This window comes from Pygocentrus nattereri, chromosome 2, assembly GCF_015220715.1.
Source record: "Pygocentrus nattereri isolate fPygNat1 chromosome 2, fPygNat1.pri, whole genome shotgun sequence".
In the NCBI taxonomy this organism is placed as follows: domain Eukaryota; kingdom Metazoa; phylum Chordata; class Actinopteri; order Characiformes; family Serrasalmidae; genus Pygocentrus; species Pygocentrus nattereri.
Genome location: NC_051212.1, coordinates 37,536,563 through 37,549,224, shown reverse-complemented (window position 1 = coordinate 37,549,224; position 12,662 = coordinate 37,536,563). Strand labels below are relative to the sequence as shown.

General features: G+C 34.6%; 1 protein-coding gene across 2 annotated transcripts in view; it reads left to right on the top strand.

Annotated features, from left to right (window-relative positions):
* Window positions 1-12,662, top strand: part of LOC108437245 (immunoglobulin lambda-1 light chain-like) — a 29,012-nt gene that overhangs the window by 11,508 nt on the left and 4,842 nt on the right. For both annotated transcript variants that reach the window (XM_017714216.2, XM_037545730.1), the window contains exon 3: window positions 3,201-3,242. In XM_017714216.2, the coding sequence (XP_017569705.1) occupies window positions 3,201-3,242 (42 nt within the window). The remainder of the gene's footprint in view (window positions 1-3,200; window positions 3,243-12,662) is intronic.

The window sequence follows — 12,662 nt, the reverse complement described above, 5'->3', positions numbered from 1 at the left end:
GAATGTACATTTAAGATTAATTATGAAACAGTAAACTCATTTATGAGGAGTTCTTGATTGTGTCATTGGCCTGACTTTTACTGGCCCTCTTTACTTTGGACACATATGGCTAAAATATACCCATTGCCGAAAAAAAGGTTTAATACCCTTAGTTCAGTGATTCAGATGTAAATCCTGACATTTGTGTAGGTTCATATTGAACCCTGCCTGTTTCTTATGGCCTTCCATGAAACCAGATATGGTTAAGTATTGCTGCACCTGTCGTAATTGCCGGCTGTGGGAAAATCAAAACAGGATATTTCACTGCTCTGATCATGAGTCCCATATGGATGTATGAATGAATGGATATTATTGGACTTTTTCATGTAATTGTTATTATGCCACTATATATTCTGAAAATTTGTATTTTGGTTAAAGCCTTGAACCATTTTTTGCATACAATTGGGTAGCATATTGTTTTGAAAAACTGGGAAAAAAATTGGACTGAGAGGATGCTATTTGTAGTGTTTGCAGTACAGGAGTCAACTGGTTTTAGCCTCCCCTAATTAGTTTTAGATATACTGTGCATTAACCACTGAAAGTCCTACGCTCTTAAAAATTATGGCTCTTTAAGGGTTTTGAAGAAAGTGGTTTAATATAGAACCATGAACACTCAGAAAACCCTTTGCATGAACAAAGGGTTCTTTATGTGGTGAAATTGTTTGGTCAGATTGATGAAGAATGTGTTGCAGATGGTTCTATATAGAAGTCTACTTCAGTTCTATTTTACAACCCCAATTCCAATGAAGTTGGGACGTTGTGTAAAACATAAATAAAAACAGAATACAATGATTTTCGACCTATATTCAATTGAATACACTACAAAGACAAGATAATTAATGTTCAAACGGATAAACTTTATTGTTTTTTGCAAATATTCACTCATTTTGAATTTGATGCCTGCAACACGTTCCAAAGAAGTTGGGACAGGGGCATGTTTACCACTGTGTTACATCACCTTTCCTTTTAACAACACTCAATAAGCGTTTGGGAACTGAGGACACTAATTGTTGAAGCTTTGTAGGTGGAATTCTTTTCCATTCTTGCTTGATGTACAAGTTCAATTGCTCAACAGTCCGGGGTCTCCGTTGTCGTATTTTGCGCTTCATAATGCGCCACACATTTTCAATGGGAGACAGGTCTGGACTGCAGGCAGGCCAGTCTAGTACCTACACTCTTTTACTACGAAGCCATGCTGTTGTAACACGTGCAGATGTTTAGCTTGTGGCTTGGCATTATCTTGCTGAAATAAGCAGGACGTCCCTGAAAAAGATGTTGCTTGGATGGCAGCATATGTTGCTCCAAAACCTGTATGTACCTTTCAGCATTAATGGTGCTTTCACAGATGTGCAAGTTACCCCTGCCATTGGCACTAACACACCCCCATACCATCAGAGATGCTGGCTTTTGAACTTTGTACTGATAACAATCTAGACAGTCCTTTTCCTCTTTGGCCTGGAGGACATGACGTCATGATTTCCAAAACCATTTTGAAATGTGGACTCGTCAGACCACAGGACACTTTTCCACTTTGCGTCAGTCCATCTCAGATGAGCTTGGGCCCAGAGAAGCTGGCGGCGTTTCTGGGTGTTGTTGATATATGGTTTTCGCTTTGCATGGCAGAGTTTTAACTTGCACTTGTAGATGGAGCGACGAACTGTGTTCACTGACAGTGGTTTTCTGAGTGTTCCTGAGCCCATGTGGGAATATCCATTACAGAATGATGTCGGTTTTTAATGCAGTGCCGTCTGAGGGATCGAAGCTGACGGGCATTCAATATTGGTTTTCTGCCTTGCTGGTTACTTGCAGAGATTTCTCCAGATTCTCTGAATCTTTTGATGATATTATGGACTGTAGATGATGAAATCCCTAAATTCCTTGCAATTGCATGTTGAGAAAGATTGTTCTTAAACTGTTGGACTATTTGCTCACGCAGTTGTTCACAAAGTGGTGAACCTCGCCCCATCCTTGCTTGTGAATGACTGAGCCTTTCAGGGATGCTCCCTTTATACCCAATCATGACACTCACCTGTTTCCAATTAACCTGTTCACCTGTGGAATATTCCAAACAGGTGTTTGCAGTCTTTTTTTGCCCCGTCCCAACTTCTTTGGAACGTGTTGCAGGCATCAAATTCAAAATGAGTGAATATTTGCAACAAACAAAGTTTATGCTTTTGAACATTAAATATCTTGTCTTTGTAGTGTATTCAACTGAATATAGGTTGTAAAGGATTTGCAAATCATCGTATTCTATTTTTATTTATGTTTTACACAACATCCCAACTTCACTGGAATTGGGGTTGTAGTTTTCAATGTGTACCGGAGCAGTCTCTTGTTTTACCTACGCTTAGCAAAGCTTACAATATGTAAGTTTAACTTTGAGAACAACTTCATTTAGCATGACCTCACTACAACAATCCTAGTGATCACACACACACACACACATTTTCTAAAACACTTATCACCCTTGGTCTTGGGGAATAGGGGGTTGCTGGAGCCTATACCAACAGTGAGCGGGCACCCTGGACAGGTCACTAGTCCATCGCAGGGCAGATTTTTGTGATCACATGATAGTTTTACCTGTGTCAGGATCTTCTGTGCAAGAGTCTGCTCACACTACTGGCTGCATGTTAGGGATGTGCGATGTGTCATGAAAATATAAATTATGTATAAGACCAAACAGTGGCTCATATACAGTTTTGATTGGTCAGAGCTTTAAATTAGTTATAGTGTGCATGAAAAGGGGTAAATTGGAATGACTGGTAATCCCTAATCAGACAACTGATGATTTAGCAACATGCTATTGCACCAGGGGATGGGGGTTGTCCTAGAACAATTTCTATTTGTACCACCATAAAAAAACAAACAAAAGGGAAAAAATGACGAAGAATAATATCCACCTTTTGCACTGAGTATGACAGATTAAGGGCTTGTATGGCAGCACCTAGTGGTCAGATTAACAGTGTTTCATTGCTCTTAGTCTTTTGTTAAGACACTTGGTTCAACCTAAAATTTAAATTTACTCTGATTTTTGCTCTCTAAAAATGACCATAAAAATGCTAAAAGAAATCCCGGTAAATATACTCACTGATCATGAAGGGACTTGAAGATGACAGAAAGTCAATTCAGCACTTTTTGTTCTTGAATGTCACACTGTGGCAATGAGAAAGTCTTCGGCTCAGGGACAAGACTTTATGTCACAGGTAAGACAATTGCATTATTTATAATGTTTATACATGTGAATGAGAAACCAGGAGAAGTTGACAATAAAAAAATGCATCTGACTCTAAATCTAAAGCTGGAATCTTTCAGTTACTTTGGATGAGGCTGTATTTATTTAATTTGCAAGATTAGTATTTTGACCAAAGGTATTTCTTACAGATTGTATGCGTAACAAGTGTAATGCCAGATATTGCTGTATAAACATATCAAACTATTTCAAACTCAACAAATTATGAACATGATTTCTGTGCAAACTGTCCCTGCAAAACCGATCTGAAATGTGTTTGTATGTTTTCTGACTTAATATAAAAATAGTTCTCAGCTCTGGATCAGACCTTGTCTCAGTTTACTTTTTCATTTATAGACCTTCTTAGTTGGGCACAGAAACAAATATGACATTCACACAATTTTGCAGTGGAGTGAAACAACCGTGTTCAGTCACATGCAAAAGTTTAGCCTCCCCTGGTCAAATGACATGTTTTGTTGATTTTCTGAGTGAAAATAAGTCACACATCTTCTATAGAGAACACTTTTTTGATGAACAGTTACTTTTTATTTGCTGAATTCAACATACTGGGAGAAAATAAAGCATGAAACATGGCCTTTACAAAAGTTATGGCACATTTTATATTATATGTTTTCCAGTATAGAAGCAGCTTAGAAGATGTATGTGTGTGTGTATGTGTGTGTGTGTGTGTGTGTGTGTGTGTGTGTGTGTTTTCCAGTATGTTAAATTCAACATACAAATAGAATTTGTGCACTAAAATGTGCAGAAAGATGCTATATTTAAGAGTGTTCTCTGTAGCAGATGAGTTACTTATTTTCACTTAGAAAAACAACAAAACATGTTATTTGATCAGAGTTGTTGAGACTTTTGCATATACACATTGTATGTGTTTCTGCTTCTTTGTAATAATGAAAGTAAAGCCTATTGCAGTTCCAACTGTCACTCTGAATGACTTCATTATATTCTATTCATCTGAAGGATTCTTCTAAAATTGGATATGGGAATATGTATACAGTCCTCTAAGAAGTATAAAATAATTTTAGAAAGTTAGAAAGAAAACAAGGAAAAAAAAAACAGTAAAAATGTAATAGAAGTTAAACGAAGCAAGTCAGAATGTACAAAATAAACCCTGTGAATGAGTGAAGGACTGAAATGTTTTTTATAAATAAATTATTTTAAAATAAATCATTTTAATAAACAAACTGAGTTCAGTGTAATGTTCTTTACCTCAGAATTTCCATCTTGAAGAAGATTGGAAGTTCTTTTGTTGCAATAGTCTTTACCTCATTTACTAAAGTCCTGTCAGATGAAGAAAAAATTTGTAGGCCTAATGTTTATAAATTAAATTAATAAAGAAAAGACTGCCACTATTTTAATTATATACAACCAAGATGCAACATATACAATTAATTCAGTATGCTAGTTCTGTATTCCTCAACTTTCAAATGATTAGCAGGAGGCTGCATTATATCAATACTGAAGTTAATTTAGAATAAATGTAACTTCCAGAGTGTGAAAAGTGTGAAACTTGTCGAAAATTCCTGTAACTGAAACTGTACATAGAGAATTACAGTGTCTGCTTTATAATATATAGTAGTAAAATAGTGAACACAACATCTAAAATACTTTTAATGTATAGTTTACAAGATTTAAAGTTGTTGTATTAAAAATATCAAAAATTATTACGAATTAATATGTTAAATTAATATATTAATATAACAAGTGACTTCAAATTCAGAGTAATGGTGCAGTATATCTATCTTTTATTGTATTAATCTGCCAAATCTGTTAGTAGTTGTCATTGTTTCAGTCTGTTAGTAAACGTTATCATTCTGAGTGGAATGGTAGATTATATTTTTATATACATTTTAAATAAAGTATGTAAGTTAAATATTTAAAATGTACATTTTTAATTGAAAAATTAATTAAAAAGCAAGGCTGAGCTGGGGAACTTCAGTTGTAACATGCTGAGACAATTGCCTTTCCCAGAGGTGGGACATAATAAAAAACATTACTTCTGTTACACTATGATTTGTAAAAATCTGTACTTTGTTATCTAGCTCCACTATCCATTTCTCTATTGTGTTCTCCTTCTATATTTCAGAGAAGATCATGTTTCTGGAAATCATAGTGAACCTTATTTATTGGTTTATTTATTGTTCATCAATTTCATCCATGGTGTGCAAATTTGAGCCTAAACATTTAACAATCTGGAAAAAAATGTGCCATTTGAAGTTAAGTAACTGAAATTATTGTCAATATCTTCTATAATACCAATAATAAAAACAAAAACAGAAAATAATAATACTAATAATTTGTGCAAAAGTATCTAAAGTAGTGATTAGGGAACTTCTCTGTATTGAGTGAATTAGCTAAAGTAGTGATTGGGAGCTTCTCTGTATAGAGTTTATTAGCTAAAGTAGTGATTAGGGAGCTTCTCTGTATAGAGTTTTGTGGTGTCTGGGGATAACCGCTAGGGGGAGCCAGTGGTATGAGAGAGTTCAGAGTTGTGCTAGAAGTGGAGTGAAGTAGGGCTAGGCAAGTGTGCGCGAAAGGAAACGACTGTACTGCATTTTACGTTACATTAAAAGTTAACTTGTTTTCGTACTGCATGGTTCTTCTGAGTCATCAAATTGGAATACAACAAGTTTATTAGCTAAGATAGTGATTAGGGAGTTTCTCTATAGAGTTTATTAGCTAAAGTAGTGATTAGGGAGCTTCTCTGTATATAGTTTATTAGCTAAAGTAGTGATTAGGGAGTTTCTCTGTATAGAGTTTATTAGCTAAAGTAGTGATTAGGGAGCTTCTCTGTATATAGTTTATTAGCTAAAGTAGTGATTAGGGAGTTTCTCTGTATAGAGTTTATTAGCTAAAGTAGTGATTAGGGAGTTTCTCTGTATAGAGTTTATTAGCTAAAGTAGTGATTAGGGTGTTTCTCTGTATAGAGTTTATTAGCTAAGTAGTGATTAGGGAGCTTCTCTGTATAGAGTTTATTAGCTAAAGTAGTGATTAGGGAGCTTCTCTGTATAGAGTTTATTAGATAAGTAGTGATTAGGGAGCTTCTCTGTATAGAGTTTATTAGCTAAAGTAGTGATTAGGGAGCTTCTCTGTATAGAGTTTATTAGCTAAAGTAGTGATTAGGGAGCTTCTCTGTATATAGTTTATTAGCTAAAGTAGTGATTAGGGAGCTTCTCTGTATAGAGTTTATTAGCTAAAGTAGTGATTAGGGAGTTTCTCTGTATAGAGTTTATTAGCTAAAGTAGTGATTAGGGAGTTTCTATGTATAGAGTTCATTAGCTAAAGTAGTGATTAGGGTGTTTCTCTGTATAGAGTTTATTAGCTAAGTAGTGATTAGGGAGTTTCTCTGTATAGAGTTTATTAGCTAAAGTAGTGATTAGGGAGCTTCTCTGTATAGAGTTTATTAGATAAGTAGTGATTAGGGAGCTTCTCTGTATAGAGTTTATTAGCTAAAGTAGTGATTAGGGAGCTTCTCTGTATAGAGTTTATTAGCTAAGTAGTGATTAAGGAGTTTCTCTGTATAGAGTTTATTAGCTAAAAGTAGTGATTAGGGTGTTTCTCTGTATAGAGTTTATTAGCTAAGTAGTGATTAGGGAGTTTCTCTGTATAGAGTGAATTAGCTAAAAGTAGTGATTAGGGAACTTCTCTGTATAGAGTTTATTAGCTAAAGTAGTGATTAGGGAGCTTCTCTGTATAGAGTTTATTAGCTAACGTAGTGATTAGGGAGTTTCTCTGTATAGAGTGAATTAGCTAAAAGTAGTGATTAGGGAGTTTCTCTGTATAGAGTTTATTAGCTAAAAGTAGTGATTAGGGAGTTTCTCTGTACAGAGTGAATTAGCTAAAAGTAGTGATTAGGGAGTTTCTCTGTATAGAGTTTATTAGCTAAAAGTAGTGATTAGGATGTTTCTCTGTATAGAGTTTATTAGCTAAGTAGTGATTAGGGAGTTTCTCTGTATAGAGTGAATTAGCTAAAAGTAGTGATTAGGGAGCTTCTCTGTATAGAGTTTATTAGCTAAAGTAGTGATTAGGGAGTTTCTATGTATAGAGTTTATTAGCTAAAGTAGTGATTAGGGTGTTTCTCTGTATAGAGTTTATTAGCTAAGTAGTGATTAGGGAGCTTCTCTGTATAGAGTTTATTAGCTAAAGTAGTGATTAGGGAGCTTCTCTGTATAGAGTTTATTAGCTAAGTAGTGATTAGGGAGTTTCTCTGTATAGAGTTTATTAGCTAAAAGTAGTGATTAGGGTGTTTCTCTGTATAGAGTTTATTAGCTAAGTAGTGATTAGGGAGTTTCTCTGTATAGAGTGAATTAGCTAAAAGTAGTGATTAGGGAGCTTCTCTGTATAGAGTTTATTAGCTAAAGTAGTGATTAGGGAGCTTCTCTGTATAGAGTTTATTAGCTAACGTAGTGATTAGGGAGTTTTCTGTATAGAGTGAATTAGCTAAAAGTAGTGATTAGGGAGTTTCTCTGTATAGAGTTTATTAGCTAAAAGTAGTGATTAGGGAGTTTCTCTGTACAGAGTGAATTAGCTAAAAGTAGTGATTAGGGAGTTTCTCTGTATAGAGTTTATTAGCTAAAAGTAGTGATTAGGGTGTTTCTCTGTATAGAGTTTATTAGCTAAGTAGTGATTAGGGAGCTTCTCTGTATAGAGTTTATTAGCTAACGTAGTGATTAGGGAGTTTCTCTGTATAGAGTTTATTAGCTAAAGTAGTGATTAGGGAGCTTCTCTGTATAGAGTTTATTAGCTAACGTAGTGATTAGGGAGTTTCTCTGTATAGAGTTTATTAGCTAAAGTAGTGATTAGGGAGTTTCTCTGTATAGAGTTTATTAGCTAAAGTAGTGATTAGGGAGCTTCTCTGTACAGAGTGAATTAGCTAAAAGTAGTGATTAGGGAGTTTCTCTGTATAGAGTTTATTAGCTAAAAGTAGTGATTAGGGAGTTTCTCTGTACAGAGTGAATTAGCTAAAAGTAGTGATTAGGGAGTTTCTCTGTATAGAGTTTATTAGCTAAAAGTAGTGATTAGGGTGTTTCTCTGTATAGAGTTTATTAGCTAAGTAGTGATTAGGGAGTTTCTCTGTATAGAGTGAATTAGCTAAAAGTAGTGATTAGGGAGCTTCTCTGTATAGAGTTTATTAGCTAAAGTAGTGATTAGGGAGCTTCTCTGTATAGAGTTTATTAGCTAACGTAGTGATTAGGGAGTTTCTCTGTATAGAGTTTATTAGCTAAAGTAGTGATTAGGGAGTTTCTCTGTATAGAGTTTATTAGCTAAAGTAGTGATTAGGGAGCTTCTCTGTACAGAGTGAATTAGCTAAAAGTAGTGATTAGGGAGTTTCTCTGTATAGAGTTTATTAGCTAAAAGTAGTGATTAGGGAGTTTCTCTGTATAGAGTTTATTAGCTAAAGTAGTGATTAGGGAGCTTCTCTGTATAGAGTTTATTAGCTAAAGTAGTGATTAGGGAGCTTCTCTGTACAGAGTGAATTAGCTAAAAGTAGTGATTAGGGAGTTTCTCTGTATAGAGTTTATTAGCTAAAAGTAGTGATTAGGGTGTTTCTCTGTATAGAGTTTATTAGCTAAAGTAGTGATTAGGGAGCTTCTCTGTATAGAGTTTATTAGCTAAAGTAGTGATTAGGGAGCTTCTCTGTATAGAGTTTATTAGATAAGTAGTGATTAGGGAGCTTCTCTGTATAGAGTTTATTAGCTAAAGTAGTGATTAGGGAGCTTCTCTGTATAGAGTTTATTAGCTAAGTAGTGATTAAGGAGTTTCTCTGTATAGAGTTTATTAGCTAAAAGTAGTGATTAGGGTGTTTCTCTGTATAGAGTTTATTAGCTAAGTAGTGATTAGGGAGTTTCTCTGTATAGAGTGAATTAGCTAAAAGTAGTGATTAGGGAACTTCTCTGTATAGAGTTTATTAGCTAAAGTAGTGATTAGGGAGCTTCTCTGTATAGAGTTTATTAGCTAACGTAGTGATTAGGGAGTTTCTCTGTATAGAGTGAATTAGCTAAAAGTAGTGATTAGGGAGTTTCTCTGTATAGAGTTTATTAGCTAAAAGTAGTGATTAGGGAGTTTCTCTGTACAGAGTGAATTAGCTAAAAGTAGTGATTAGGGAGTTTCTCTGTACAGAGTGAATTAGCTAAAAGTAGTGATTAGGGAGTTTCTCTGTATAGAGTTTATTAGCTAAAAGTAGTGATTAGGGTGTTTCTCTGTATAGAGTTTATTAGCTAAGTAGTGATTAGGGAGTTTCTCTGTATAGAGTGAATTAGCTAAAAGTAGTGATTAGGGAGCTTCTCTGTATAGAGTTTATTAGCTAAAGTAGTGATTAGGGAGCTTCTCTGTATAGAGTTTATTAGCTAACGTAGTGATTAGGGAGTTTCTCTGTATAGAGTTTATTAGCTAAAGTAGTGATTAGGGAGTTTCTCTGTATAGAGTTTATTAGCTAAAGTAGTGATTAGGGAGCTTCTCTGTACAGAGTGAATTAGCTAAAAGTAGTGATTAGGGAGTTTCTCTGTATAGAGTTTATTAGCTAAAAGTAGTGATTAGGGAGTTTCTCTGTATAGAGTTTATTAGCTAAAGTAGTGATTAGGGAGCTTCTCTGTATAGAGTTTATTAGCTAAAGTAGTGATTAGGGAGCTTCTCTGTACAGAGTGAATTAGCTAAAAGTAGTGATTAGGGAGTTTCTCTGTATAGAGTTTATTAGCTAAAAGTAGTGATTAGGGTGTTTCTCTGTATAGAGTTTATTAGCTAAGTAGTGATTAGGGAGTTTCTCTGTATAGAGTGAATTAGCTAAAAGTAGTGATTAGGGAACTTCTCTGTATAGAGTTTATTAGCTAAAGTAGTGATTAGGGAGCTTCTCTGTATAGAGTTTATTAGCTAACGTAGTGATTAGGGAGTTTCTCTGTATAGAGTGAATTAGCTAAAAGTAGTGATTAGGGAGTTTCTCTGTATAGAGTTTATTAGCTAAAAGTAGTGATTAGGGAGTTTCTCTGTACAGAGTGAATTAGCTAAAAGTAGTGATTAGGGAGTTTCTCTGTATAGAGTTTATTAGCTAAAAGTAGTGATTAGGGTGTTTCTCTGTATAGAGTTTATTAGCTAAGTAGTGATTAGGGAGTTTCTCTGTATAGAGTGAATTAGCTAAAAGTAGTGATTAGGGAACTTCTCTGTATAGAGTTTATTAGCTAAAGTAGTGATTAGGGAGCTTCTCTGTATAGAGTTTATTAGCTAACGTAGTGATTAGGGAGTTTCTCTGTATAGAGTGAATTAGCTAAAAGTAGTGATTAGGGAGTTTCTCTGTATAGAGTTTATTAGCTAAAAGTAGTGATTAGGGTGTTTCTCTGTATAGAGTTTATTAGGTAAGTAGTGATTAGGGAGCTTCTCTGTATAGAGTTTATTAGCTAACGTAGTGATTAGGGAGTTTCTCTGTATAGAGTGAATTAGCTAAAAGTAGTGATTAGGGAGTTTCTCTGTATAGAGTTTATTAGCTAAAAGTAGTGATTAGGGAGTTTCTCTGTACAGAGTGAATTAGCTAAAAGTAGTGATTAGGGAGTTTCTCTGTATAGAGTTTATTAGCTAAAAGTAGTGATTAGGGTGTTTCTCTGTATAGAGTTTATTAGCTAAGTAGTGATTAGGGAGTTTCTCTGTATAGAGTGAATTAGTTAAAAGTAGTGATTAGGGAGCTTCTCTGTATAGAGTTTATTAGCTAAAGTAGTGATTAGGGAGCTTCTCTGTATAGAGTTTATTAGCTAACGTAGTGATTAGGGAGTTTCTCTGTATAGAGTTTATTAGCTAAAGTAGTGATTAGGGAGTTTCTCTGTATAGAGTTTATTAGCTAAAGTAGTGATTAGGGAGCTTCTCTGTACAGAGTGAATTAGCTAAAAGTAGTGATTAGGGAGTTTCTCTGTATAGAGTTTATTAGCTAAAAGTAGTGATTAGGGAGTTTCTCTGTATAGAGTGAATTAGCTAAAAGTAGTGATTAGGGAGTTTCTCTGTATAGAGTTTATTAGCTAAAGTAGTGATTAGGGAGCTTCTCTGTACAGAGTGAATTAGCTAAAAGTAGTGATTAGGGAGTTTCTCTGTATAGAGTTTATTAGCTAAAAGTAGTGATTAGGGAGTTTCTCTGTATAGAGTTTATTAGCTAAAGTAGTGATTAGGGAGTTTCTCTGTATAGAGTTTATTAGCTAAAGTAGTGATTAGGGAGTTTCTCTGTATAGAGTTTATTAGCTAAAGTAGTGATTAGGGAGCTTCTCTGTATAGAGTTTATTAGCTAAGTAGTGATTAGGGAACTTCTCTGTATAGAGTTTATTAGCTAAAAGTAGTGATTAGGGAACTTCTCTGTATAGAGTTTATTAGCTAACGTAGTGATTAGGGAGTTTCTCTGTATAGAGTTTATTAGCTAAAGTAGTGATTAGGGAGCTTCTCTGTATAGAGTTTATTAGCTAAAGTAGTGATTAGGGAGCTTCTCTGTATAGAGTTTATTAGCTAAAGTAGTGATTAGGGAGCTTCTCTGTATAGAGTTTATTAGCTAAGTAGTGATTAAGGAGTTTCTCTGTATAGAGTTTATTAGCTAAAAGTAGTGATTATGGTGTTTCTCTGTATAGAGTTTATTAGCTAAGTAGTGATTAGGGAGTTTCTCTGTATAGAGTGAATTAGCTAAAAGTAGTGATTAGGGAACTTCTCTGTATAGAGTTTATTAGCTAAAGTAGTGATTAGGGAGCTTCTCTGTATAGAGTTTATTAGCTAACGTAGTGATTAGGGAGTTTCTCTGTATAGAGTGAATTAGCTAAAAGTAGCGATTAGGGAGTTTCTCTGTATAGAGTTTATTAGCTAAGTAGTGATTAAGGAGTTTCTCTGTATAGAGTTTATTAGCTAAAAGTAGTGATTAGGGTGTTTCTCTGTATAGAGTTTATTAGCTAAGTAGTGATTAGGGAGTTTCTCTGTATAGAGTGAATTAGCTAAAAGTAGTGATTAGGGAACTTCTCTGTATAGAGTTTATTAGCTAAAGTAGTGATTAGGGAGCTTCTCTGTATAGAGTTTATTAGCTAACGTAGTGATTAGGGAGTTTCTCTGTATAGAGTGAATTAGCTAAAAGTAGTGATTAGGGAGTTTCTCTGTATAGAGTTTATTAGCTAAAGTAGTGATTAGGGAGCTTCTCTGTACAGAGTGAATTAGCTAAAAGTAGTGATTAGGGAGTTTCTCTGTATAGAGTTTATTAGCTAAAAGTAGTGATTAGGGAGCTTCTCTGTATAGAGTTTATTAGCTAAAGTAGTGATTAGGGAGCTTCTCTGTATATAGTTTATTAGCTAAAAGTAGTGATTAGGGAACTTCTCTGTATAGAGTGAATTAGCTAAAAGTAGTGATTAGGGAGTTTCTCTGTATAGAGTTT